The sequence below is a fragment of the Spinacia oleracea genome, chromosome 3 (assembly GCF_020520425.1).
Source record: "Spinacia oleracea cultivar Varoflay chromosome 3, BTI_SOV_V1, whole genome shotgun sequence".
NCBI classification, from domain to species: domain Eukaryota; kingdom Viridiplantae; phylum Streptophyta; class Magnoliopsida; order Caryophyllales; family Amaranthaceae; genus Spinacia; species Spinacia oleracea.
Genome location: NC_079489.1, coordinates 15,118,456 through 15,145,358, shown reverse-complemented (window position 1 = coordinate 15,145,358; position 26,903 = coordinate 15,118,456). Strand labels below are relative to the sequence as shown.

Sequence of the window (26,903 nt, the reverse complement as noted above, 5' to 3'; positions counted from 1 at the left end):
TTTTATTTCTTTCATTGACTCCATGGCTACTCAATAATCAAGGTAAACCACAAATTGAAGAAAAGAAAGTAGGGTTTGTTTATTGGTAAGTTTTCAAAGTTACTCGGAAGATCGACTGTTATGGGAAGGATAGATGAAATATTTGGTAAGTATTATTTTGTGTGATGGGATTGGGACTTATGTTGAGGGTTTGTTCCCTTTTATAAATAATGTAAATATTTGTTTTATGGATTCTGAATTTCTGATTACTTGAGGCCTAATTAGGACCTTCCGTTCCTCTTGTTCTATGGTTCTAGATTTTTCTTACACATTTTTTTATAATTTCTTTTAATTTTATGGGTAACACATATTTTTTTAGTATTATTACTACTATTACGGAGTATTATTTTTATAATTATTACTATTTTAGTCTTTTTTTATACAAACTTTTTTTTATTGTATTTTTTTTTTTTTTTTTGCTAGGCAAATAAGGAAATATATTAATAATCAACCAATTTACAACCTATACTAACTCAATGAGAAGCAAACCAACTAGGTTGGACTCCTTCACCAAAGAGCTAGGAAAAGAGCTAAAACAAAGCTTACAAGCTCACAAATCATAAACTTTTTTTTATTGTTTTCATTTTTCATTAGTGATGTTCTTCCTTATTTATAATTTTTCCCATCCATTGTCATATTACCTCGATTATTTAAGCTAAATACGGAGTACTTTTGTTGTGGGCAAAATTACCATGCCTTCGTGCACCAATGAAGATGTGACACCTGGCACGTATTGCGCCCCCTAAGCAGAAATCATGCAAAGTCTACTCCGGGGCATGAGTATTAATCTAGGTATCTCCAATGTATGTATTTAAGTATGTATAAATGTACGTATAAAACCTATACTTGGAAAAGGGCTTAATTAGTATGTATCCCAAGTGAATTACTAAGCACAATAGGCCCAAATAGCCCACTATTGCTACAAGGGATCAGAGAATTGTAAGGAGAAAGGACACGTGTCCTTCTCCCATTCCCCAGCCAATCATGTAAGGGGAATATTAGGTCATTCCCACAAAAACCTAGTACTATAAATATTCCCACTTCCCTAGAAAAAGGGGTCACAATCAATACATTCTAGAGCAATTGCTGCTATGCCTTCTCTCTACTTTCTCTCTCTATAAAAATACAATCTTGTTTAATCTTTAAAAGTTACCAAGAAACCTCCAAGGTATCTCACCGGAAAAACCCCACAACATTTGTTGCCGTCTGTGGGGAGGTACGGTAACATGGAAGATCAACGACAGGACAACGATGCTGGGCGGCCTACGCGCGTAGAGCGGCCACCCCTCGAAAGAGAAATGCCGACTGAACATCATACGCCGGCCACAAGAATCACTGAAGATGCCGCGCGTACATTTGCGGCCGGGCACACCCCTCGTCACACTGCCGAGGTAGAGGTGCTCAGCGAGGAGGACGACCAGGCCAATCGCACCCCTCCTGGAGGACACCTGGATCCTCGGGTGGATACGGTAATAGAGGAGAACCCTGATATGCCTGTCTCTGTGGGTGCTCTTCGGGCTATTTTGGCTGAGTTCCAAGCTGATGTGGGGAAGACAGTTAATGCTGAGGTACAGAAGAGTATGCTGATTTACACCACTGCTGTGGCTGCAAATCATGAGAGGCCGGCAAGCAATAGGCCAACACTTTCTTTGCGCCCCCCAAATGTCTGGACCAGGCTGACAGGCGAGGACCTAAGGAGACAGCCGCCAACAAGTCAGCCCAATCAGGCAATGTCTTACCTACCACGCCGAATGCCACGGCGGCTGATCGGAGAAACGTCCCGAGGACGTGAGCAGCCACGCGCAGAGCAGTTGCCCGACTCTGAGTCTGAACTTTCTGACACTGGGTCAACCCCCGTCATGCCGGATAGACCTCTCCCTCATCCAACTTATACGCATCTGAGCCAGGCACGTCCAGGGGCCACCCGTCCAACCCGTCAAACTCGCGGACGCGAGTCCTCCCAGCGGCTACCCTACTCCAGGCGTCAAGACCCTGTATATCACATTCAGGAGGGGGTGTCCAACATGGCCCTAGGGCACACCACCCCTTTTGCAGACTCCATCATGAGAGCCCCGAGGGAACCCAAAGTCAAGCCGCCCAACATTGATGCTTACGATGGTACCACAGATCCGGACATGCACCTCTTGGTTTACCGGCATCACATGTATGTCCAAGGAACAACTGACTCAACCTGGTGTAAGTATTTTCCGGGCACACTCAAAGGAGTAGCCTCTAAGTGGTTCGAGAGACTTCCAACCGGAACTATTCGCTCTTTTTCGGAGCTCGAGCTATTGTTCTCTACTCGGTTCATGGCTCACAAGGAAGAGAAGAAGACGAGCATGCATCTGAGTAGGATTCAGCAAGGGAAGGACGAGTCCCTGAGGAGTTATGTGAAGAGATTCAATCTAGAGGCAGGGCAAATTCCGAATTTGCCAGATGGTGTTGCATTCGATAACTTCATTCGAGGGCTTAAAAAGGGCTCTTTCAAGTTTGATCTGGTAAAGAAAAGCGTCCGAACAATGGCAGAAGTGCTGGATGAGGCGGAGGCCTTCATTCATGCAACAGAGATTTGCAGCGTCCCGAAAGACCCCAGAGGAAGTGATACCGCCGAGCTAGCGGCAAAAAAGGAGAAATTTGAAAAGAAGAACCGGCCTAACGGGACGTGGGCTATTGCAAAAGAATCAGACAGGGCCCCCGGAGCGGCAGGTCAGAAACGGCCCAGAACTTATGATCGGGAGCGATTCGAGTATAACACAGACATGTACACAATCCTGATGGACGTCGGGTCCAAATATGACATTGATCGTCCATTTCCCATGAAGTCACCACCAGAAAGTATGGACCCCAAACTGTACTGTCACTTTCACAGTGACATTGGGCATGACACCAATGAATGTAAGAGCTTGAAAAGGGCATTGGACGGCCTAGCCACCAAGGGGTTCTTAAAAAGTTATATCAGCAGGAACACGGGAGGTTCTGGCAAACCCTTCTACAAGAAAAACAAATCCCCTCCCTCGGAGGAAGATGGGAATCGTACCGACCCAGAGTGCGTGGCAGTCATCTCAGGAGGATTGGCCGCCGGCGGGCCGACCATGAGGGGCCAGAAGGATTATGCCAAGCGATTGGGGCAAGTGATGCTGTCCGGCAAGGCCACAGTTGACCCGTTTCCAAAAGTTGAAATCGGCGAGGCCGACCGTGGGAAAATCTCCACCCCGCATGACGATCCTTTGGTAATTGAGTTAAAAGTTGCTAACCTAAGGGTTAGGCGTATTTTGGTTGATACAGGAAGTTCGTCGGACATAATTAGTCTAGAGTGCTTGAATCGGCTGCAACATGATCCCTCAAAAATTGAGAAAATCCACTATCCCATTATAGGCTTCGGAGGTAGTGTCATCCACCCAGTCGGCATAATTACCCTTCCTCTGAGGATGGGAAATAAAAAGGAATCTCGGCAAATGGATGTCCGTTTTCTCATAGTGAAAGATCTGACGGCATATAACATCATCTTGGGGCGTCCCACGTTGAACAGGGCAAAGGCTGTCATTGTGACTCATCTGATGCTTCTTAAGTTCATTTGTGACGATGGGAGCGTCAGCACTATACATGGTGACCAGCAACAAGCTAGAGATTGCTACCTAACCACCTTGAGTCCAGAAGCATGGGGGACGGGTGAAGAGAAAGGGACGTCGAGCAACAAACGAAAATGTGGCGACACGCAACCCAAGGTCGTCAAAGAAACATTAACTATCTCAGCAGGGCACATGGAAGAGAGACGCCCAGAGCCTGTTGGGGCCCATTTCAATGTGGTTTTAAACACAGACAAACCTGACAGAGTAGTGCCCATCGGGATTTCTCCTGACGACCCGCTGGCGGCAGAGTTGGTCCACCTTTTGAGAGAATTTGAAGATATCTTTGCTTTCACGGTGGACGAAATGCCGGGTATTGACCCTGCTGTGGCCGTCCATAAGCTGAATGTGGACCCAAACTTTAAACCGGTTCGTCAGAAGAAAAGGAACCATGGGGAAGATAGAAATCAGGCGGCAGCCGCGGAAATACAGAAGTTGATGGAGGTTGGGTTCGTCAGGCCTAGTCAGTACCCCGACTGGGTTGCTAACGTGGTCCTCGTCAAAAAACCTAATGGTACCTGGAGAATGTGTGTTGATTACACCAACCTCAATAAGGCATGTCCAAAGGACAGTTTCCCATTGCCCAAGATTGACCGGCTCGTCGACTCTACAGCGGGGCATGCCATGATGAGCTTTATGGATGCCTACTCAGGGTTTCACCAGATTCCGTTGTGGCCTGACGACCAGGAAAAAACGTCATTTGTTACTGAACAAGGCCTTTACTGCTACAAGGTGATGTCGTTTGGGTTAAAAAATGCACCGGCCACCTTTCAGCGTCTTATTAACACTGTGTTCATTAAGCAGCTCGGCAGGAATATTGAAGCTTACATTGACGATATGATCGTAAAAAGTAAGCTGAGGGCGGCGCACATAACTGATCTCAGGGAGACATTTGAGACTATTCGAGCTTACAACATGAGGTTGAATCCTAAGAAGTGTGTGTTCGGGGTGACGGCAGGCAAATTCTTAGGTTTCTTGATTGATGAAAGAGGAATTGAAACCAACCCAGAAAAAATCCAGGCAGTAATTGATATGAGCTCACCAAAGACAGTGAAGGAGGTCCAGCGGCTCACAGGTTGCTTGGCCGCCCTGGGCAGATTCCTTTCCAGGGCTGGAGACAAGTGCCACTACTTTTTTAGGTCTGTCAGAAAGAAGGCCAAGTTTGAATGGTCGGACGAGGCCGAGGCGGCATTGGTCAGATTAAAGGAGCACTTACACACCTTGCCTCGTCTTGTTAGTCCCTTGCTAGGAGAGACTTTGTACATGTATCTCGCCGTGTCCGAGCACTCGTTGAGTGCCGTTCTACTGACAGAGAGGGAGGGAATACAGATGCCGGTATACTTTGTCAGTCATGTTCTTCAAAATGCTGAAGTTAGATATCCTACAGTGGAAAAGTTTGGCTTAGCTCTGTTCATGGCCAGCAAAAAGCTCCGTCCTTATTTCTTAGCTCACAAAATAGTGATCTACACCGATCAGCCGCTCAAACTGCCCTTCACAAAGCTGGAGGCGTCAGGACGAATGCTGAATTGGGCAATAGAGCTGAACGCCTTTGATATCACCTATGAGCCGAGGAAAGCTGTCAAGGGGCAGGCATGTGCCGACTTCATCGTTGAAATGACGAGGCCAGACTTTGCCAAGAATACAAGCACAGTGTGGCCAGTGTATGTAGACGGCTCATCCACACATAATGGATGTGGAGCAGGGATAATCTGTTACTCCCCAGAAGGAGATACTTTTGAATATGCTATGCGATTTAACTTCCAGGCGTCAAATAATGAAGCCGAATATGAAGCCCTGCTTTGTGGCATTAAAATGTGTAAGGCGGCAGGCGCCGAGGAGATTGTAGCACTATCTGACTCCCAACTGATTGTGAGCCAAGTTAATGGGACCTACGAAGCTAGGGATCCGACTATGGTCAAATACATGCAGGCCGTCCATCAGGAAGTAGAGCCACTGAAAAGTTTTGAATTAAGGCAAGTCCCTCGCTCGGAAAATAACCAAGCTGATGCCCTGTCAAAGTTGGCAAGTTCCGCGTCTTGTGATACCCCTCGGCACGTGTTTTGGGAGGTAAAAGAGCACAAAAGTGTTGAGCAAATGGAGGTGGAAACTCTTGACAGAACGTCCACATGGATGGATGACATAGTAAACTTCAAAATGAATGGAGTCTTGCCCGAAGACTCAAGGGAAGCGGCAAAACTTCAAAAGAAATGTTCTTGGTTTGAAATGTGGAACGGCACCCTCTACAAAAAGGCCTACTCCCGTCCTTTGTTAAGATGTGTAACACCTGAGAAGGGGCAGGAAATTCTAGAAGACCTTCATCAGGGGTTGTGCAGCTCGCATATTGGTGGAAGGGCTTTGGCTGAAAAGGCACTTCGAACCGGCTATTACTGGCCGACCCTTAAGGAGGACGCAATCTCACTGGTCAAGAAGTGTGACAAATGTCAGCGCTTTTCTCACCTAATACATCAACCGGCACGAGTTCTGACGCCCATTACAAGCCCAATTCCATTTGCTAAATGGGGGATGGATCTCCTAGGCCCATTCACGACCGCACCAGGAGGAAGGCGTTATGTCATCGTTGCTGTAGATTACTTCACCAAATGGGTGGAGGCAGAAGCGCTCAAAAACATAAAAACTGCTGATGTGAGAGCATTCATTTGGAAGAACATCATGACTCGCTTTGGGATTCCACAGGCTATCGTCTTCGATAATGGGCCCCAGTTTGAGACGCCTAAGCTGAAAGAGTGGCTGGCAGATCACGGTATACACACCTGTTTTGCATCAGTCGGACGACCCCAAGCCAATGGTCAGGTTGAGGCGTTCAACAAAATTATCTCTGAAGGAATGAAAAAGAAGCTTGACGAAGCCAAAGGTCTATGGGCTGATGAGCTGCCAAATGTCTTATGGTCCATCCGCACCACGGCTAAGAATTCAACCGGTGAAACACCCTTCTTGCTAGCCTATGGCGCCGAGGCTGTCCTACCCATAGAAATGTGTGAGCCAACGTTGAGAGTCATGCTGTATGACGAAAATGCTAACTGGGAGACAATGAAAGCAGCCTTGGACTTTCTGCCCGAGGTTAGAGGAAATGCAGCGCTCAGACAACAGCTGTACAAGATAAGGATGGCAAGAGAATACAACAAGAGAGTCTCTAATAGAGTGCTCAAAGTGGGAGATTTTGTCCTCAGAAAAATGGAGTCCACAGGACGAGCAAATGAACAAGGTAAGCTGACGCCCACTTGGGAGGGACCTTACGAGATCTATGATGAAGTTAGAGATGGAACCTACCGCATTCAAGACATGCAAGGCCGCCCTATTTCGCGCACTTGGAATGCCGACAATCTCAAGAAATATTTCTTCTAGATATGTGCTAAGCCTTGTCTTACTTACCACGATCCATTGCCCAAGGGGCGGCCTCTAATGGTCATAGTAGGGTAGTAATTACTTTTGTAACCGGCTAAATTCGCCTTGCAAAGTTATAAATAATACTACTCTATTTGTCTCGTAATATTTATTGCTCGCACAATGAATATAAAAATATACACTCCAATGCATAACCAAAGCCTAATTGTATGACGGCCTGAGAAGTGGCCCAGATTAGCAAAAACTCAGCAAGACTAATTGTTTGAAGCCTAAGAAGTGGCCCAGATTAGCACCAAGTTGTAGGCTGATCACCTATCCAACTCCCCTCCCAATATAAGCAAGCCGCTGGCCGACCAGTACAGCATAATAAGTGCCAGCGGCACAAATAAACTTAAATCGTAAGTTATTTGTTCAAAAGCCCAGCGGCATGAACAACTTTGAAACATAGGTTGTTCGCTCAAAAGCCCAGCGGCATGAACAACTTTGAAACATAGGTTGTTTGCTCAAAAGTGCGGCGGCACGAAAATATGGCCGTCCAGCCCATTTGACGAGCATGTCTAGCGGCAATCATACCTATTGATTGACTTACGTCAATCAATATCGTTATAGACACGCTCGCCAAAGAAAGCGACTATCACAGTAGTGCCTAGCGGATGCTCAGTTGCCTGCGGCACCAATATCAAAGAGACTAAGGTTGTTTGCTAAAAAGCGCGGCGGCACGCATGTTTGGCCGGCCAGTCCATTTGACGAGCATGTCTAGCGGCAATCATACCTATTGATTGACTTGCGCCAATCAATATCGTTATAGACATGCTCGCCAAAGAAGGCGACGACCACAGTGGGGCCTAGCACATGCTCAGTTGCCAGCGGCACCAACCACTTGGAAACAAAGGTTGTCCGCTCAAAAGTTCAGCGGCACGATTAACTTCGAAACAAAGGTTGTTTGCTCAAAGTTAGGCGGCACGAACGTTTGGCCGTACAGTCCATTTGACGAGCATGTCTAGCGGCAATCATACCTATTGATTGACTTGCGTCAATCAATATCGTTATAGACACGCTCGCCAAAGAAAGTGACGACCAAAGTGGGGCCCAGCGCATACTCAGTTGCCTGCGGCATCAACGTGCTTAGTGTACACTCGGTTGCACCTTGGCAATCATACCTATTGATTAAGCCTATTGATTAAGGAATAATCAAATTATGAAGAGCAAGTAAATGCGAGATAAGAGAAGCATCAAAAAACCTATTTACTTATAAAACAACGCCCGTAGAAAGGCGTGTAAAAGTAGCTCAGAATTCTTGACCAGAAAAAAGAAAGAAAATTGTTGTGTGCTCAGCAGGCACAATGATACAGACGCCATCAGCGCCAAAACTTTACAACATAATTGTTTTTGCCCTTAGGCACGGGAACGCTTGAATAAAATTTTAAAAAAGCAGGAAAGGAAGCAAATCAGGGAGCGGTCGCATCGTCCTCGTCATCAGATGATACAAACTCAGGGGGCGGCTGACCAAGACGTTCAGCAGCCAACACAGCGGCACTGTGCTCCATTCGCCGCTGGAACCACCCAAGATCATACTCTGACATGTGGCTCTCCCAGGCGTGCTTAACAGCGTCCTTGGTCGCTTGTTCCCCCTGATCATAGGATTCCAGAAGACGCTCACGCAAGGTGCGAACTTGCGATCTGGCCGTCTCCAGCTCCCCACGAAGATGCTCGGCTTCCTCAGCCGCCTCTTTGACGTGAGGGTACTCCCGCAACTGGTCCTGAAGCGCCCGTATTTCCGCCGCCGCTGTCTTGGCCTCCTCGACCATTGCCACCATGTCCTTGTCCTGCGCCAAGATCTTCTTAAGCAGCTCGGCCTTGTCAGATCTCAACGCAGCTACCTCCTTCGCTTGAAGGTCTATGGTCGTCTGCATCTGCAGGCGGACCTCTTCAATGGACTTGAACGCATAGTCGCCATGGTGGGTGGACTCAGCCACCTGAGCTTTGAGCTCCTCAGCAGTGCGGGTCTTCCAACTCTTGCAGAATTCCATGCGGCAGAACAACTGCAAAAGAAGCTACATATTAGTAAATGACTCTAAAAGAGAAGACAAGTACAAGCAAGTTGGAAATAGACTTACGTCGAGAAGAGTGGCCTGGATCGCACCAAACTGGGCGTCAGTCTTGCGGCCAGGAAGAGAAGCAACATACTCTGCGGGGACGGCCTTAAAAACCTTGCGGCATATAGCCACCCTATCCTTTGACGAATAGTGGGGAGTAGCAGGTACGTTCTCGTCCTCGGCAGCAGCTGCATCCTTCCCTTTGTCTTTGGCTATAGGAAAAACAACGGCCTTAGGATGACGCGGAGAGTAAGAAGAACTGCCAGAGGAGGCTCGATACGTCTGAACGACGTTCGAATAATACTTACCGCCCGAAGACCTAGCTCGGCGGGCCACCTCCGCCGGTATCTGAGAGCGGACGTCGGCCGGGATTCCCGAAAGAGGGTCCTCCAGCTCGTCCGGATGCCCACCGGACCTCGATTTGGACACCAAGTCCACCACCAGAGACGGCTTGTCCACGCCCATCTCTTCGTCATCAGGGCATCCCCCCTCAGCAACCTTCGACTCGTCTTTCTTCACGAGACGGCGAGGTAGGGGTTTTGGCTTCTTGAAGGTACTCGGAGTCTCCGAGCCAGCCGGCACAGCTCTCTTCTTCAGCTGGGACAGAGTCGTCCCCTTCTTCTTCCCTGACGCCCTAGCCGCGTCCTTAGCTTGCTAAAAAAGAAAGGACAGTCAAATATTAGGCCTCGTCATCTATCGCAAGTCACTCACCATATAGTGGCTCGTCATTAAAAAGGACGCCCATCTTAAAAATGACGGCGTACCTGATCAATCACAAGTCACTCACCATGTAGTGGCTCGTCATTAAAAAGGACGCCCATCTCAAAAATGACGAGGCGTACCTCATCAATCACAAGTCACTCACAGAACAGTGGCTCGTCATTAAAAAGGACGCCCGTCTCAAAAATGACGAGGCGTACCTCATCAATCACAAGTCACTCACAAAACAGTGGCTCGTCATTAAAAAGGACGCCCGTCTCAAAAATGACGAGGCGTACCTTTTCAATCACAAGTCACTCACAGAACAGTGGCTCGTCATTGAAAAAGGACGCCCGTCTTAAAAATGACGGGGCGTACCTTATCAATCACAAGTCATTAAATAGTGGCTCGTCATTAAAAAAGGACGCCCGTCTTAAAAATGACGAGGCGTACCTTATCAAGTGCAACACTCATATAAAAATGGCTCGTCATAAAAAAGGACGCCCGTCTCGAAAATGACGAGGCGTACCCTATCAACCACGAGTCACTTGTAAAAAAGGGGTGGGGGTGGTCCGTCTTAAAAGGTGACGAGGCGCACCTTGGCAACCACAGGAAAAACACTCACAAAGGGGCCCGTCATTAAAAAGTGACGAGGCCAACATTAGCAAACATGGGTCACATGTCAGGATATCGGCTCGTCACTAAATAGACGTCCACTATAGACAATGGACGGAGGAAGCTTAACTTGCAAAAAACAACCTAAGAGAATACTCACCATCTCCTCCAACTCGGCCTTGGCTTTTTGCATCTTGGCCTCATAGATGTCCGCCATCCAATCGGTCATATCGCCTTTCCCGGTATCCGCCGCCGACAACTTGCTCATTCCTTCCTCTGAGAACAAAAGAAATCCAAAGTTAGAAAAATGAATAAGACCAAGGCAGAGCGGCACATAAATTGGCATACAACCTCGAGTCATGGAATATCCTAAGCCTACGACCGCTAGAAAAGCCTCGTTCCGAAACTGGCTAATGTGCGGCAACCACTCGGCCGGCACATGGAAACTCTTATCCACTGTTAAGTGGTAAGTTTTGGCCCTGAACAGGACCATTATCTGATCCCACTCTTCGGCAGTAAGGGGTGGAAGGGGCTCGTCACGATCCATGAAGTTGGCGTTGCAGTTCCAACGGCTCATTCGCTCATACATCTCCTGGTCGTCCGTGTAAAACACGACCCACCTCTTCCTCCACATATGCCACTTGCTGAGCTTGCCGACCACTGTCTGGTAGGTACCACGGCTGCTCAGATTAAACCACCCTTTGGCGGCACTGGGGGAACGAGAGAGGGAGACCAGATGCAGAAAGGCGTTGAAGGACGGCTCCACGTCGTTCAGCGCACATTTGGCAATGTAGCCAAAGATATCCGCCCATGAGTTGGGGGTCAGCTGGGCCACCCCAATATTAAAACCATCTAACACCTCCACAACGAAGGAGTGTGGAGGGAATCTCATGCCGAGTTTGATTGACGCGGCATACACAGGGAATTCTCCCTCGGCAAGCAGGCTGACGGTCGAGTCCAGACCGGCCGGCACGCGCATTTGGTACCCTTCCCCCACGCAGAGGTCGTCCCTCATCTTGGCTCCGTGCCTGTCTAGCCACCGCATCCAGCCCACGTCTGGGTGAATTTCTGACGGAAGCAATTGGGCCTCCTCCCGTCCTCTGGGCCTAATAAGCTGGGGAGCAGCTTCTTGCTCCTGGGCGGCCGATGACAATGGAGCGACGCTTGGCTCCCCCACTGCCTGGCTCGCTGTACCCTCCGACGAGCTTGCCGCCTGCTCCCCCGCCTCGACGTACTCGTCGATCTCTTGAAAGAGTTCGACAAATTCTTCGTCGACTGCCGAGGCAGTGGAAGAATATCTCTCCCTAGGAGGTGTCGATGCTCCTTCCCGCAAGCGCAGGCGCGTAGGATCTGCCGTTTGCTTGGTTCTAGCCATGCCTTCTGCATAGTGAACGAAGCACGGCTTAGGGGTGACCAACAATGAAGAAAAAGACGCGATTGGACGTCCGCCCCGACAAAAGATGAACGGCGGAAAAATCTTAAATAAAACCTTTAAACCCTTACCTAGTACTAAGAGGTCGGCCGCTAACAAAGAGAAAAATGACGAGAGGATAACAAAAACAAGAAAGGCGAAAACTAACCTTGAAAGATCTGCGAAGTACTTGGTGAAGAACAGGATGAGTTTCGCGAAGAACGGGATGAATTTCGCGAAGAACAGGATGAGTTTGACGAGGAAAAGGATGAGTCTCGTGGTGGCCGGAAATCGCCTGATGGTGGTAGGAACACGCCGGAAATCGCCTATGAGAGCTCTGTGAAAACGAAATGTAAAAAAATGAAATTTACCCCCCCTCTATATATAGGGAGGGGCAAAATAGAGAAAGGTGACACGTGTCACCCCCTCAACACCTGACCCAAAGATGAAGATGCAAATCAAAGATCAAGAAGCGATACCCGGAAAGTGTTTCCAGAAATGCCCTTCTTGAGGGGAAAATGTTGTGGGCAAAATTACCATGCCTTCGTGCACCAATGAAGATGTGACACCTGGCACGTATTGCGCCCCCTAAGCAGAAATCATGCAAAGTCTACTCCGGGGCATGAGTATTAATCTAGGTATCTACAATGTATGTATTTAAGTATGTATAAATGTACGTATAAAACCTATACCTGGAAAAGGGCTTAATTAGTATGTATCCCAAGTGAATTACTAAGCACAATAGGCCCAAATAGCCCACTATTGCTACAAGGGATCAGAGAATTGTAAGGAGAAAGGACACGTGTCCTTCTCCCATTCCCCAGCCAATCATGTAAGGGGAATATTAGGTCATTCCTACAAAAACCTAGTACTATAAATATTCCCACTTCCCTAGAAAAAGGGGTCACAATCAATACATTCTAGAGCAATTGCTGCTCTGCCTTCTCTCTACTTTCTCTCTCTATAAAAATACAATCTTGTTTAATCTTTAAAAGTTACCAAGAAACCTCCAAGGTATCTCACCGGAAAAACCCCACAACAACTTTGGTTTCCACCCAAAATATCTAAAATTTTCATAACTTTATGTAATTTTTTTCAAATGGCTTTCGTGCATAGTTTTTGAAATGCGCAGATGCCTAATTACAGAAGATAAAATTTATTTCCTATAAGTATATTATTTATTTTCTTTCATTTCTCCCAAGAGGTTTTATACACTACAAGAAATTGTACTATTAACGACGGAAAATCCCGTCGCGAAAGGCCAATAATCGTTGATTAACGACGGGATTTCCTGTCGCGAACCCGTCATAAAAGGGGGCCGTCGTTAATGAAAATCCCGTCGTAAATCCGTCGTAAACCCGTCGTAAAAGACATTTGCGACGGCTATTCCCGTCATTGTTTGGTTGTTAGCCCCGTCGCAAAAGGCTTTTGCGACGGGATTTTTGACCCGTTGTAATTAGGTTGTCGTTAAAGATACAAATTCTTGCAGTGATAAGTAATTGATAATAAAAAGAGACAAATTAGGGGTATTACATAATTCATACTTTATTCTATACTCTATAAGTACGTATTTATATACATTAAATTATAGGATTATTTTTTTATTACTTTTTTAAGTATTAAATTACCCTAGATGTAGTTTAAGATCGCACCCATTAACCTAGTTATTTTTTGTGGCCGCTTGACATCAGTAAATAAAAAAATCAGGTTTTCTCTTACCTTTTAGCCTTTTCATCTGCTTTTCCTCATTTTCAAATATTTGGGACATTAACCAACTTCATTTTAGGATGATCATATATATATCTCATAGGTGTATATCTAGAACTAATATCACAGTTTAGGAAGAAACTAAATTTCCACTAACAAATCAAGTCCAAATAATACAAGTTGCAATAAATTTCTCATAAAATATTGGATTTGTATACAAGAAAAAGAAACAACCACGTTACACACACAAAAAATGCATAACAAGAGAAAATAGTGTGTGAGAATTTGAGGACTTAAAGCATCCCACACCCAACAAAGCTTCATTAATTAAAAAAATGTTTATTCATGTGATGAACCATCCACCATATTTCGTTGCGGAATCTAACTCTTGAAAGAGTTAGTCCCATCTATTACCAAGAAAACTTTAGGGGTTTAAATGGGATTATTAACATCATTGGAATTTGTGCTAGGAGGAGGTGGATTATTGTTATTTCCTTCGGTCAAAACCCTTATTTGGTATGCGAAAGAGCTTGACTTATCCTCTAACACCAATAGCAAGTTGCCCAAATCATTAGGCGAGACTTGCTCGAGCGTAGATCTGCCATGCATAATGTCATTCAAAAGATTTTCTATTTTAATTTCTCTATTCTTTCTCTGGATTCTCTTCATCTGCTCCGTTCTCTTTTTAATAGTTTGTTCCAAAAACGCTTGTTGATCCAAACGCCTCTGAGCTTGATCTATTTCCGGCTTTGATAAATACTTGGATATGATCCTTCGCACGTCTTCCTTCGACGGAGGCCAAACTACAGGGGTTTGGCCTTCTTGTCCATAAATGATGGCAAGCGCATCTACATCACACAAGACACTTATTTCACGTGTCTTTTTTATCAAGCTTGGTGCTCTTTTTGTGAACGTGGTTCTTCTAGCAGAGTCATTTTCTTTGTATACTAGTTCCACCTTTTTTCTAGACATTTAAGAACGAAAGAATTTTTTTTTTTTGGTGTAAGAGTTTTTTATAAGTTGAATTTTTTTTTTTTGTTTGAAGGATGAATGATTTCTTTTGATTTAGGAAGGTGTATTTATAGGTGTAACTTATTCAAGCTAGGTTATCTTTGTTAATTAAATATTTTAATTTTTCAGTATTAGATAATATTTTGGAATCCACTTTGATAATGTAACATTATATATGTAGTGAGAACAAATAATTATGTATCTTAATTATGATTATATTTATTGAGAACAAATCATTGTATTATGGAAAAGGATATATTGTTACCTTAAATGTCTGATAATATTAGATAATATGGTAGGGTATTAAAATACAACCTTTAATATTGGAATTGATTATAAAAGGTGTGAATGAGGAAAACAAATTGTAAGTGTATATTCGTTGCATTTACACCCGCATATAACCAACGTAACCTAATGTATAATATCTTTCTTTTTTCAATAAAAATACTCGTGTCTGGTTTTCTTAGACCAATGGAGTTTTAAAGAGAACATTATCTTAAGGGGAAAATAAAAATAAGATGAATAAAAAGAAGGGTGCATACTATATGTCTTTAATTTGTTGAAATGAATTGGAGGATCATATGCATCTTGTATAGTTGTACACGATTAAACTTACAATGAATTCACATGATATGATGTACTTATTCATATACACATCATATATGAGAAATAAGATTAACAAATTGACTTAAATTGTTTAGTGAAATTTTTAAAAAGACCGATTATCAAGTTGATAATCCGCCATATAAGACACTTATGTATTGAGTAATATGGGGGGGGGGGGGGGGGGGGGTTAATATACAATAAGAAGGAAACAAAGTTATTGCAAAATGAAAATTCCTGAAATTCATTTCGTGTGAAAAAAATTTCTTAGCATACATCGCAAGATACAATGATTGAAGTAATTGAGCATTAAGAAAATGGAGAAAGAAAGCTTAACCGATATTCAAGATAATCGAATACCTACGAATTCACAAATTTAAAATTTTTCTTCCTTTTCTTTCTTTCATCCGATGCTTGATTAGGTACTAAAATTTGTTGGAGATCAAAATTCTTGAACACTAAATAATAAGGAGAACAATTTTACTAAAGCAAAGTAAAAAAAGCCACAACTTTGCAACATCAAATACAAGGACTAGTTGTACTTCGTTTCACCCATATATTAAATCTTTGTGTTATAGTCAAGAATAATTTGTTGAAGTAGAATAGCAAATCATATATAGGGAGCATTTAATCATGACGTAACATATATACATAATCGCCAATGCATCTACACCATCCAAATAAAAAACTTTAGTAAGATTTTGACTGTGATGAGTTTTTACTATGATAAAGTAGGAATAGATCAGTACATGGACATAGACACCCCTTAGTTAAAATAAATAAATTATCTTCTACGAATGCATAAAGGTTCTTATTAAATAAGTGAATAAATGGGTAAATATTTTTTTAAAGAGTTGAAACCAGGTACGATCCACGTTTTAATAATTACACAAGTAGCATGTTCACAAATTTTTCTTAGCATATGTTACTTTCAATTCATGTCACCCAAAGAAATACCGTAAAACTAGCAGATATTACTACAAGATCTCTTATACATAAAAATAGTTAATGAAATTTGTCATGTCATATATGAAGAAATCAATTAAATTTATCATACTATAAAAAGATTCGTAAGGCATTACCCAATGAGCAATCCTATTTACTCTACTTCAAGTGCTTATACTTGCTCAAGCATTTAAGAGGATACATTTACTTCAAACAAATTTTAATATTTTTTTCTTTTCTTGAAGTTCGAAAAACATCCAATAACCATTTAAATAGTGATTTTTTAGAACTAAAATAGATGTGTTCAAGTTAAAAACATATATAATTCGACCCGCAATAGGTTGACTGATAAAGAAATATATAAGATGACATCTGATGAGGACATGGGGGTAAGGGCCGAAAGCAAACAATAGGCTAATGCATTAAGTAGAAGAAAAGAGAAATATTATGGTCATAACTCAAACCATGTTATGTTATACTACGTACATATTTAAATAAACATAGCGAAAGGTTAGACCGTGTCTTAGTCTCGCCATCTTGGCTTGCTATGTATCCGGACAAGGGGTTAGAGCACTTAATGCGCTATAAATCTGACCATACAGCTCTGTTGGTTAGAGCAAAAGTGCAACGGCCGGCGAAGGATAAGAAGAGGAAGATAGGTTTCAGGTTTGAGACAAGTTGGTTGCTAGATGAGTCGTGTGAGCTTACTGTGAAGGAGGCGTGGGAGAGAATGAGAGAGGAGTCTGTGGTGGGAAAGCTGGCTGGAGTAGCTAGCAGCTTAGTAAGTTGGGCGGGAGACAAATTTAATGACCTTAGTAAGATGATCTCGGTAGCAGAAAAGTCCCTCCAGAGTTTGCAGCAACAACCAGTAACTACGAGGTCTTGTGAAAAGTGTATTGCACTAGAACAGACTCTTGATGATCTCCACCGTAAACACGTACGAGGCTTATTGGTACTTGACATCCCGAGTTGCACAAGTTAAGGACGGCGACAGAAATACATCTTACTTCCACCACAAAGCCTCACAACGCAAGAGTCGAAATAGGATTGTTGGTCTCAACGACAGTGAAGGAGTATGGCAGGAAGATGATATGTTAAGTTACTTGTTTAACCTCCTTAGGTTAATTACGTTGTAATATATATACGTGGTTAATGAATGAGAAGAACAGGAGTTTGAGCCGTATTTGTCAAGAAGGTAGAGAGCATTGTCACTAATTATTACAAACAGCTATTTAGCTCTTCCTTACCATCCTCAGGCGAGTTAGATGAAGTCTTAAAGCATGTCCCCTGTGTCATTAAAGATGAGGAGAAACTGGAGCTACCGAAACCTTATACGAAGGAGGAAATTTATAATGCCCTACAACAAATGCATCCATGCAAAGCCCCCCGGTCCGGACGGTATGCATGCTATTTTCTATCAACGATTTTGGCATATTATTGGTGATGATGTGGTTGCATATGTCAGAAGTATCTTACATGGGAGCTCCCCTCTAACTATCTAAGCCATGTGAATAAAACCAATATTTCTCTAGTACCGAAGGTTAATTTCACTACTACAAAAGGCGTGGAATCTCGACGGTATGGCCTCGAACGGTGTGGATATGCGCTGAGTCAATTTTGTAGGTTGCGTTGTTTGTCGACGCGTTTCCTTGTCAAAATCATCTCTCGGCAAGGAACGGCGTCGAGATATTAGTAAAAATATCATGTGATCCGCACGTGACCTAGGCACCATCTAAGCTACCCCGCGACTTCACACTCGTCCTTTCATTCTCAACCCTAATTAACTCCTCTTTACCCAACTGCTGAAAAAATCCCCTTTCTCCCAGATCTACTCTCAAACATCAATGGAGTTGCAGGTTCGCACCTTCTTCTCCGTTTCCCTTATAGTTATAATTATTTCTCTCTTCTCGCATATGTTTTAATTTTCTCTCAATTTTTGCAGACTTGTTCGTTCATAACAATGAAATTTGCATCTTCTACCATGTGGTTGCTATCTGTTAGGAGGTCTTGCACAAGGCAATGTAATTTATCCTCTTTACAATCTCTTGGTTTTACAATTTTCGATATTCTAGGTTTCGGGTTTAGGTTTTTCTTTGTGTAATTTGCTGCTCAAGAACTTTTGATAGAAAGATTTTGTTTTTTGACGGCTTTCAACATACGGAGAAGTTAAGGTTGTTCCGTTGTTTCCGATTTAATCTGATTTGAATTTTATTTTGGCTTTTGATTTCAGTAAAGTTAGGGTTTTTAATAATGAATATGTGTTCTCTTCTCTCATGGAAACCTCTTTGTTTTATTTTGATAGCGTTTAACCGTAGACGAGAAACCTCCTTCACATGACGACACTCTTTAATCTGTAAGTTTAAACCTAACACTCTTAAGATTTTTTTTAAAATCTCACTAATTACTTAATGTAATATTTGGGTATATTTTCATCAAGTTGGGGTTATATTTTGTGCATTTAGATAATAAGAATTGGGGTTGTAATGTAGTATTTTCTTGAAATTTTGGAAGAATATTGCTTTGCTGATTTCAGATACAAGATCATTGAGGTGCCCTTCTTTTTTGAGATAATTTGTAACGAAAAGTGGATTATGTTTTGTTGTGTTGCTTATTTCTCCTGTTTTTTCTTTGTTGTTCTCCTAACTGAGGTTGTATGAAGTCTTGGAAACCCGACCCTTGGTTAGTTACTCCTAGTCGCTTCACAGGTACAATAATGCATGTCTGCATCTTCTAAACAACTTGCTCTATGTCCTGGTGCGAATAAACTTACAATTGGAGTGCTGCTCCATGTTCTGTATGTTAGGCTCTTTTTATCCAAAGGTAATGGATTATAGATTGTAATTTAGAGGTTTCTTATTATGCAGTGCATGTAGAAGTTTCTTAGTTAATGATCTTTCTATCATCCCTTTTTGACAATTTGGGAATCGAGGAAAACAATAATTGAAGGAGTTTTCCTTGTGCCATATACATTTATCAAATATGTTACCCATGTGGTAATTAACATTTGATTATATTCTTAAGTGTAATTTGAAATTTTACGTTGATGCAAGTATAAGATAAAAAGTCAAATCTTATTTCGATTTTATGCTTTAGGGTGGTTGACTATGAATATGAATTGAAGATTGGATGGGGTAAATTAACACCTACAACTAGTCGTATTACAATGAGAAGAAAAGAGGCTGACTAGATTAGTTTTAATTCGTTACGTAGAAAGTTGGATGCTTTTGATTTTGTTTCATTAACCCCCACCTCCCCTCTTTTTATATGTGTTAGTTCTTCCTTAGTGGTTTTACTTTATTTGATTTACATGGTGGCTGTTTAATCTTTTATGTTTCAGGCACCTTCAACCATTTGTGGCTCCAGTCTCAAATCAAAACCTTGGGCTGGTATGTTTCATGCTCGCTTGATTCACTCTTAGGCAACTTCTATTTGAAGATTATTTGAGCTAGGATATAGACTTAACCGATTTTATGTGATACAACTGCATAATTGCAGCTGTGTTCCAAGATTCGATCTTCTACTTACAATAAATAAAATATCTTGACATATTTAACAATGTCCATTAGCTGGATTAGTTGTTGGTTAGGAATCAGGCATAAAATGCAATACATCAACAAGAGTACCCCGGTGGTTTTGATGACCTAGCTTCTCATCTTATATCCCTTATCTTAAGGTGTTTCCTACTTCTGCGATCATAGTTAGACTTATCTCGTCCCTTGATCTGACATGACATGAGTGGTTCTTTATGTTCATTAGTAGAATTTGTTTGTTATCCTTTGGTTGAGGCTTTATGTTCCTCTGGTGGTTTTCCAAGGGTATGTATGGTTGAAGAACATTTTTTTATTGTGGGTACTGTGATTCTGAGTAATTCGAGTTCAATATGCTGATCAAGCTTCTCCCCAAATTGCTAATCGGTATTTAACAGAAGAAGTGATACACCTGAAACAGAAAATAGACCCAATAATTTTTTTCTTTTCTTTGTTATCTTAGTAAGTGTTTTGAAAGTTTACTTATTGTCCAACTACGATTTCTATGGGTTGACTTGTTGTTTTCTTTTCTCTCCTACTTTTTGTTATGCATTTTTTTTTATTGCCAAAAAATGAATTTACTACTAATACTTGAACGGTGTTTGCATATAATTAATAGATGACTACTAAGATATTGTATCCACCTTTTAATTTAATGTATTACTATTTAATGTATAACAAGTCTAAACCTGCAGCAACAATTCGACATGTTCTTTTTTAATGGTAAAGTGAGTTTTAGTAGGTTGTGCCCCTGATTTGTCTTTGAATTTGTCCCAAGGTGAGTATTTCATTCTTATTGATCGATTGTTCAAAACCTATACTACTCTGTTCAAGATGTCTTGCTATATTTGTTAGTTATTGTTCCCGTAATAATGCTATTAATCAGTTGTACTTAAAAAAATATGCTAATTTGTTGATGAAATTAGGTTGTACAAAATGAAGTAGTTGTTACACTTGAATTACCTCCTGTTTGTCTCTCTCCTAATTACCCTGAACCTTCTAATTTCTTATCTAACTTTCTCTTTTATAGTTTGATGCCTTGGTTAATGTCCTGCCACTAGTTGAGGAGACGAAGAGGCTCAACTGAAAAGAATCGCTTATCTTCAGGTATCATAGTAGTTGATTCTCTGTGAAATGTTCAAGCAATTAAGTGTCTGCTAAAGCGGTCTTTCTTGTTTATTTACCAGGCAAAAAATGATGTTGTTGGAAAAGAATTGCAGAAGTAACTGGAAGCTGCAGGTAATACCTTGCTCTTTAGTTTTTTTTTTTATTTAGAGTAAATTTCAACTTATGCATTGTCTACACCTTCCTTGGAATTTTGCCTGCGTGAAACAAATCTCCTATCATAACTTGTACTTGTCGGTGCTATGTGAATTGCGTGCAAGTATGCATCACACCTGAGAACAACAACTTACTCACAGCAACAATTATCCCAGAAATTGTATAAAACCGTCACAAATAGAGAAAGGTTGGTTTTGGATAGATAAAGCTTAAACGTTGAACAACAATACAAAATTAGAACAATTCGAGAAATCTCTCTCTCTCCCAAGTATTTCACTATAGACTTCAGACATAAAAGACTAACACTCATCCCTTCCCCCTTTTATTTACAATTCTCATAGTACGACTCTTAATTGTTTCCTACAGGCTGGCGGGTTACTGTCACACTGCCAAAATATTCTTGGACTGATGTAGCTACCCACTAACTTGTGGTGTGCTGCCCTCTGCTGTTGTTGGTGGCCTTCTCCTTCTTACATACGTATACAACAGTTGTGGCTTCCCTTGGTGTGCTGCAAACTATGAGGAAATTTGGGCTCATAAGGTACTATAGAAGTTATAAGGGGCATAATATACTAATTAGCATTTCTTACTCAACAAGTTTAAAATCCTTGATTAATTGTTGCAACTATTTAATGACTTTGTGACCATATTAGAAATTGCATACAACATATATAACCTATTCTGAAAATGAACAGATTTTGTAGATGGAGAAATCCATATTAGACAAGATAGAGTGGTATTTAATTGTTCCTAAACCTTATGTTTTCCTTACGCGCTACATCAAGGCCTAGATTCCCGACAATGAAGTGATTATTAGTCTAAAAAATGCATAAACCTGTCTAGTTTTTGGAAATTTGTAATTCTTATTCAGTTACTCTAACTAGATTTAAAATTTTATGTGCTTTATGGAAGATGTAGAACATGCTCTGATGAATTATGCCTCGGCTATTTATTGTACAAGATTCAGTGCATTGAATTTTTTTCTTTATTACTTAGTTTAGAGCATACACTTGCTATAACTCTGAGTAGTACTGTTATCTATTTTGTTTTATTTTACTGTCGCTATTTAAAAAAAAGAAAATATAAGTTACAAATTTCAGATTTTTGTTTCTTTGTTAATCTGCTTGTAATTAATTGAGTATTCCTAGCAAATTTATAAACCGGTTGATTTGCTTCAAATTAATTTAGATGATTTGTTCTTTGATTGTTTTGGATGATTTTCACTCGTTCTGCTCTAATTTCAGATAATTTGCCACTGCTCAAAACTTTTCAAGATTATGTTCAAGTATTCCTCTCTGAATTGAATAGAAAATGTTCTGACATATATGAGTTCTGCATTTACTACCTATGTTCTGGTAATTTTCTTCATTTATACTAAATATTTTTGGATTCCCTTTTTTAAAATTTCAAAAATAATACTCCCTCCGTCAAAAATTAACACTCTCCATGTACTAGCAAATGTTCTGACATCTATGAGTTATGCATTTACACCTGTGTTTTGGTAATGTAAAGAGCAGTGTGAGGTCATACTCTGACATCTATAAGTTCTGCATTTACTACCCGTGTTCTGGTAATGTAAAGAACAGTGAGAGGTCATACTCTCTCTATGTACAAAATTTCAGGCATTTCAGCCGCTCCATAAGACTTTGTTCCTCTTGTTGTCGGATTTAGAAGAACTCCATTGAGTTATTAAGTGACTGCCATTTTGAGCACGCCACCACCTTACACTTGGTTCTTCTCTTTCTAGTCTACGATATGCATAGAATTACTAGAAGCCGCTAATCTAACTTTAAACATAGCCCTATGCTTCCTTTTGCTTTTATAGAGAGCTGGATTATGCTCTTGTTTTCACATACTATTTTCAGTATTGGTTAGTTCCCTGGAAGGCTGGAATCGCCCCATTGCTTTTTTGCGATAGTTAGCTGAAATGCCCAAGTCTCACTCTTTTGTCCTCTTATCAATTTTTTGGTTATTATATTGGAAAATGTATTGTCCTGAATCTTTCAACTGATCCAGCTCGTATAACATATAATTGCATGTATTTGATTGTCTTTGTGACATTTTTTTTCTCATATCTGCTACTTTTGGTGACGTCATTAGTTCGCTCTTGCTGTTTTATTTGTGAACTATCATTTGAATTGACGAGGAAAATTAAGCATATGATGACATTTGATTTTCTTATAGTTACTATTTCCTTGGATTTTACTCATTCTAGACCTTTGCGTTGTTTTACTTCAGGCGTAAAACTTGGAAACAACAAGTTCGATCTGTTTGTCTATCCGGTTCAGAAGTGTATCAGATGGAGGTACTTACTTGTATGTGAGGTACCTGATCGTGTGGAAGTGTAAATTCGGGTATCCTGGCTGCATAATAGGGAGATGGAAATTATTGCAGCACGTTTCCAATGGAGGTTATTGTGACCGCTCAAAATAAGCAAAATATTAGTTTACAATGTCCAGTTATTAGTTAGCATGTCAATTTTGAACAAATCCGTGTAAGTCTCATAATTTTGTAATTTATACGTTATATTATATGAATGAGTTACAACATTCGGACCATATTTGGTTGGGTTTACCTTATTTAACCTTTTAATACAATTTTGTAAGCTCAATGTGGTTGTGAAGTAAAGACAAATGTATATTTTTTTTTTCTTTTTACATAACATAATTCTCGACGCCATTATATGTCAATATGAAATTCCCACAAAAATTTTAAATAACCCGCAAAGGCCATTCTCGTCAAAAATATGTGTCGATAAAAATTTCCGTGGCGCCAAAGTGTGTCGAGAATGTCGACGGTGAAATGTGTAGTGAAAAGAAGGTAGACGCCTTAAATCGTCGAGGTTATCGACGACGTAGAGCGTCGAGAAATTCTCTACGCCCGAATTCTCGACGCTGTGCTTCAGCGTCGAGAAATTATTTCTCAACGCCCTTTAGCGTCGAAAAACGGCAAAAAAGCGTCGAAAAATGGCGCGATTTGTAGTAGTGTAAGTCTCCGAAATTGATTTCTGAGTTTAGGCCTATTAGCTTGTGCAACGTCTTGTACAAATTAGTTTTGAAGGCCCTAGTGATGAGACTAAAATCTATCTTGCCTAACATTGTGTCGGAGAACCAAAGTGCTTTTGTCCCGGGGAGGTTGATAACAGGTAATGCTCTCATTGCTTTAGAACTGTTCCATACGATGAAAAAGAGGGCTAAAGGCCGTAAAGGCTACATTGCTATGAAACTAGATATGAGTAAAGCTTATGATAGAGTCGAGTGGGGCTTCTTACGAAAATTACTTCTCATCATGGGCTTTGATGGTAGGTGGGTAAATCTGATTATGGATTGTGTGTCAACCGTGTCTTATTCATTCATTATTAATGGTGGAGTTTGTGGTTTGGTTTCACCATCTCGAGGTCTACGTCAAGGAGATCCTCTCTCCCCGTTCTTGTTTATTTTAGTTGCGGATGCTTTTTCTTGTATGTTGCATACTAAAGTGCAGGAAAGGAAGATTCATGGTGTAAGGGCTAGTCGACACGGGCCAGAAATCTCTCACCTTCTCTTTGCAGATGATAGCCTACTCTTCACTAGAGCCAACCGACAGGAATGCTCAATGATAGTTGATATACTCAACCAGTACGAAGTAGCATCCGGGCAGAAAATTAACGTTGAAAAGTCGGAAATATCATTTAGTAGGGGAGTCAGTATGGCGCGCAAAGAGGAACTGGTAGGGTTTTTGAAAATGAGGCAAGTTGATCGGCATGAGAAGTATCTGGGTATACCTACAGTTGCGGGTAGATCGAAAAAAGCAGTGTTTGGAGCTCTACTTGATAGAATATGGAAAAAACTCCAAGGGTGGAAAGAGAAGTTGCTTTCGAGGGCGGGAAAGGAGGTTTTACTGAAATCAGTTATCCAAGCTATTCCAACCTATCTAATGGGAATATACAAGCTTCCGGTGTCTGTTACCAATGATATCCAAGCGGCTATGGCAAAGTTTTTTTGGGGATCTGATGCAGGTAAAAAGAAAATTCATTGGCGAAGCTGGAAGGCCCTTTGCGAACCTAAGTGTGCTGGAGGAATGGGCTTTAAAGACCTGTTTGTGTTCAACGACGCTCTCCTTGGGAAGCAGGCATGGCGATTGGTTAACGGCACTAATACCTTGCTAGGGAAGGTAATGAAGGCGAAATATTATCCACATTGCTCCTTTCTCGAGTCCTCTTTGGGCTATGCTTGTAGCTACGCATGGAAGAGTGTGTGGAGTGCCAAAGCTCTTGTCAAAGAAGGTGTCATATGGAGGGTGGGAAATGGGACAAAAATAAACATCTGGAAGGACCCATGGGTAGGTGATGAGCAAGGCAGATTTGTTGTGAGTGATCCAGTTGGGATGTTTGAGTATGTCAACGAACTCATAGATATGGAAACAAAGGAATGGAGACATGAGTTACTGGAGGAGCACTTCAATGAGAGGGATAGAAAATGCATCCTAGCTATTCCCCTTAGCTGGCGTGCACCCGAGGATGAGTTAACATGGGCTTATACGAAGGATGGCTGTTACTCCACAAAAACAGCCTATATGCTTGGCAAGGGCTTGGATTTTGAGGCCTTACATGAGGCATGGTCACACATTTGGGGAATGGATGTGCAACCAAAGGTGCGACACTTCTTGTGGCGCCTAGGCACGGGCACGCTACCTGTTCGTACATTGCTGAAACACCGCCACCTTACTGACGAAGCTAGATGCCCATGGTGTACTACTCACGAAGAAAGTGCGGGTCATGTACTCTTTGATTGTGTGAGGGTGAAGGATCTGTGGTCAGAAAGTGGATGTTCAAGCCTGATTAAGTGGGAGAATGCAGACACGTTGTATGAGTTCGTGGCGAGTTGGAAGAAATTCGACAAAGCACTGCAACAAAGAACAGCCATTTTGGCGTGGGTAATATGGTCAGAGCGCAACAAGTTCGTGTTCGAGAGCAAGGCAACCCCCAATGGGGTATTAGCTGCTCGTGTGCAGCGTCTAGCAGAGGAACAAGGCAAGTACGCACATTGCATCTATAGGCAACCCAGTGCCATGCCAAGACGTAGCTCCAACCGATGGGTACCCCCTCCTTGTGGCGTGATAAAGCTGAATGTAGATGCTTCCCTTGCAGTAGAAGGGTGGGTAGGTATGGGGGTCGTTGCCCGGGACTCACATGGTAATGTGCTCTTTGCTTCATGCAGGAGGGTTCGGGCGTGGTGGCCTGCAGAGATCGCAGAAGCTAAAGCATTGGCCAATGCGATCAAGCTTGGAACTCGGTACAATCTCACCAATGTTATTCTGGAATCGGATTGCCAACTCCTCATTACCCGGTTGTCGAAAGGTGCCATATACTTATCTGACCTTGACTCGGTATTAGGTGACATCTTAGCTTGGAGTGTTTCTTTTAATTCTATTTCTTGGTCACATGTAAAAAGGGATGGAAATTTTGTAGCCCATCACTTAGCGAGACTAGTTTCTTTTGGGATTGAGCAAGTCTAGGAAAATCACTGCCCTTCAGAGATGTCTCCGTATGTACTTATGGACACATTGTCCTTGGATTAATGAACTAGCTCGACTTTCCTTTCAAAAAAATAAATAAACATAGCGATTATTCTCAATCCTTTCTTATGTATCATTGAATTGTATGCAAATTCACATGTTATAGTATTTTTTTATGCTTTACACAAAATAAAACTCCTTATATATACACGTACGTTGTTACATTTAGATTTTGGTACATATGGACAACAAAAAGTTCAGAAAAATGTCGAAAGGAAAAGCTTGCTGAAAAGAAATATAATGTATTAATTTTAGTATACTTATAAGTTATATGCACATCTATCTAAGAGACATAATATGTGTGGATTAATATGATACAAGGAAATAACTTTATACATGTCAATATTGTTAAAGAAACAAGTAGCATGAGCATTTATACGGAGTTCTACGCAGTGGCGGAGCCAGGAGTGTTTTTTGGGGTGTC

The 26,903-nt window shown here is 41.8% G+C and overlaps 2 protein-coding genes and 1 long non-coding RNA gene across 5 annotated transcripts; 1 reads left to right on the top strand and 2 right to left on the bottom strand.

Moving 5' to 3' along the window:
* Positions 1-502: 502 nt before the first annotated feature.
* On the bottom strand, positions 503-9,999 carry LOC130469500 (uncharacterized). The gene is made up of 4 exons (XM_056838845.1): positions 9,433-9,999; positions 9,146-9,336; positions 8,775-9,070; positions 503-569 (listed from the first exon to the last, which is right to left on the bottom strand). Exons 1-4 carry the CDS (start codon positions 9,587-9,589, stop codon positions 503-505), a joined length of 711 nt encoding a protein of 236 aa, XP_056694823.1. The 5' UTR covers positions 9,590-9,999.
* A 3,989-nt stretch (positions 10,000-13,988) lies between these two features.
* Positions 13,989-14,528, bottom strand: LOC110781182 (agamous-like MADS-box protein AGL80). Its single transcript, XM_021985411.2, has one exon. The coding sequence runs from the start codon at positions 14,526-14,528 to the stop codon at positions 13,989-13,991; it is 540 nt and encodes a 179-aa protein (XP_021841103.2).
* Positions 14,529-17,888: 3,360 nt separating this feature from the next.
* LOC110791891 (uncharacterized) lies at positions 17,889-23,547 on the top strand. 3 transcript variants are annotated; one of them, XR_008931398.1, is made up of 9 exons: positions 17,889-17,971; positions 18,058-18,136; positions 18,418-18,935; positions 19,453-19,501; positions 20,673-20,749; positions 20,830-20,881; positions 21,290-21,464; positions 22,168-22,278; positions 23,162-23,547. It is a non-coding gene; the product is annotated as an uncharacterized lncRNA (long non-coding RNA). The 3 variants fall into 3 exon arrangements; XR_008931400.1 differs by having other exon boundaries at positions 18,058-18,935; XR_008931399.1 differs by lacking the exons at positions 17,889-17,971; positions 18,058-18,136; positions 18,418-18,935; ... (1 more) ...; positions 20,673-20,749; positions 20,830-20,881 and adding an exon at positions 20,928-21,110.
* The last annotated feature ends 3,356 nt before the right edge of the window (positions 23,548-26,903 follow it).

Excerpts from the sequence above, each read along its gene's own strand:
- LOC130469500 (XM_056838845.1), bottom strand. The coding sequence starts at position 9,589 with ATGGGCGTGGACAAGCCGTCTCTGGTGGTGGACTTGGTGTCCAAATCG. Across the intron at positions 9,337-9,432 it reads CCGAGCTAGGTCTTCGGGCG|CCAAAGACAAAGGGAAGGAT; the intron begins GTAAGTATTATT and ends TTTTTCCTATAG. Across the intron at positions 9,071-9,145 it reads TCCAGGCCACTCTTCTCGAC|TTGTTCTGCCGCATGGAATT; the intron begins GTAAGTCTATTT and ends CTTCTTTTGCAG.
- LOC110781182 (XM_021985411.2), bottom strand. The coding sequence starts at position 14,528 with ATGTCTAGAAAAAAGGTGGAACTAGTATACAAAGAAAATGACTCTGCT.